Source organism: Penaeus monodon, chromosome 30 (genome assembly GCF_015228065.2).
Source record: "Penaeus monodon isolate SGIC_2016 chromosome 30, NSTDA_Pmon_1, whole genome shotgun sequence".
NCBI classification, from domain to species: Eukaryota; Metazoa; Arthropoda; class Malacostraca; order Decapoda; family Penaeidae; genus Penaeus; species Penaeus monodon.
Genome location: NC_051415.1, coordinates 7,565,236 through 7,567,068, shown reverse-complemented (window position 1 = coordinate 7,567,068; position 1,833 = coordinate 7,565,236). Strand labels below are relative to the sequence as shown.

The window sequence follows — 1,833 nt, the reverse complement described above, 5'->3', positions numbered from 1 at the left end:
CACTGCCCAAATCTCACGTTCTCGCTGAATCCATCCAGAGCCATCAACTCAGCCAAAGACATTGTATCGTACTTCTTTTCCAAATTATGCAGGCGGAATGTTGACTTCTCGGGAAATTCCTGTAAAGAAATCAATAGAAAACTAATAGGTACAGTGCAAGGCACGGATGAAATGCAAAAGGCTATGTCTTCTATGCAGGTCTATCTTCATTTGAATATATCACCATCAGACATCATTACTAGCCTGCACAATTAGCTGAAGGAAGAAATCCAAGTCGGTTATGACTTGATTCAGCCTTTCCGTCATGTTAACTTCAGTATGATTGCCTATTAGGTCCATGTTCTTCACCATTTCCTTCATTTTCATGTAGCGAGCATTCGAGCCTTTGCCTCTTCTCTGTAGGAGAAACACTATAAGTGTTTATCCACTCGTGGACACATTAGTTAGTATCAAGCATTCATCACTTCAGCCATATCATTCAAGAATTAATCACTACTCACTATACACTCGTTGTACTTGTCGTACTGTTCGTCCAAGTCGAACACCCCGCCTCGCTGTTTGGCGGCTGCCAGCTCGGAATGGTATTCCCCGACACAAACCGTGTGCGCCAGATTCTCGCCGAAAGGTGAAGTGAACGTCGGCAGCGAAAGCCGGAGAACGAAATTGTCTGGATCTTCACCATCCACGTCTAACGTCAGGTCGAAGAGTGGAGTGCTGGTGGAAGCAAGCAGTAAGGCGTATTACCGTGCTTTATGCAGGAATACGATCAATCAAATATACAACGTTACCAGAAGTGCTATCAAGCTCCTCTCGCTCCTTTTACTTACAAATGCATCTTCATCATCGTAGTCAAGGTTTCGGTCAGGTCGAAAGTGCCCGAGCCGCTGCTCGCGTCGCACAGGGACTCAAGAGCCGAGAAGACTTTCATGCTATCGCTCAGTCGTTCTAACACGCCCTGGTTGCTCGTCCGCAGACAGCCATCAAAGAACACCTTCGCAGCACCCAAGTCCGGGTCATCAGGATGCACTGACGCAAGCTTTTCTGTCAACAAACATGTGTGTACTTACTCTCTTCTGTGTGTTCGTTTGTATTCCGCGCAAACAACATTAAACTTCATACACAATTACAACCTAATATCCCTAAAACCTCATTTAGGTTGACAACTGAAGGAGAATTCCTCATCCGACCTTTCCAAAAACAATTATTTTAGTCCTGACCCCCGATAATTCTATCAACGTTATAGGATTCTGGGGTCTGGGGAAAGCCGTTGTCCACCACACCCCACAGCGTACTGGAGAAGCCTGCAGGAAAAACTACATGAGCTGTGTCTTTGGGCAACACGGGCCTACAGATGGCTCCAAACATAAAACACTCACAAAACACAGCAACTACCTACCGAAAGGGGCTGATATCCCCCATTATCCTCTGCCCCAGCATCGTTGTCTCCGTTTTTGCCCACGCCTTTTTCCTTTTTGTCCCCCCCTTTTTTGTTATTGCCAACCTCAGTTGTTCCCGTTATTGTCACACCCAGTTGTCTCCGTTATTGCCAAGCTTCTTGTCCCCGTTAATGTCACAGCCTCTTTATTCTCATCTCCCTTGCACATGCGTCGTTTAAAACGAGGTCCGACATCTCAAAAGCACGCTCAGTCTGGAGATCCCGTGACAGATGTTTCGGTTACGGGTGGGTTTTGGCTTGAAGAGGGTGCGTGGGCCAGGTTGAGGTGGAAGAATCACGGTCAAGATGTAGTCCCGCTAACGGGCACAGGGTTATTAAATTTACCCGCTTCAGTTTACTGATTTCAGTACTACGGGAGGTCTGGGTTTTATCAGGGT

The 1,833-nt window shown here is 46.6% G+C and overlaps 1 protein-coding gene across 1 annotated transcript in view; it reads right to left on the bottom strand.

The window, feature by feature from the left end:
- Positions 1–1,063, bottom strand: part of LOC119592502 (endothelin-converting enzyme 2-like) — an 8,215-nt gene extending 7,152 nt beyond the window's left edge. The window contains exons 1-4 of the mRNA XM_037941350.1: positions 828–1,063; positions 501–714; positions 244–396; positions 18–119 (exon numbers count right to left, since the gene is read on the bottom strand). Of these exons, the coding sequence (XP_037797278.1) occupies positions 18–119; positions 244–396; positions 501–714; positions 828–928 (570 nt within the window). The 5' untranslated portion in view covers positions 929–1,063. The remainder of the gene's footprint in view (positions 1–17; positions 120–243; positions 397–500; positions 715–827) is intronic.
- Positions 1,064–1,833: the final 770 nt, after the last annotated feature.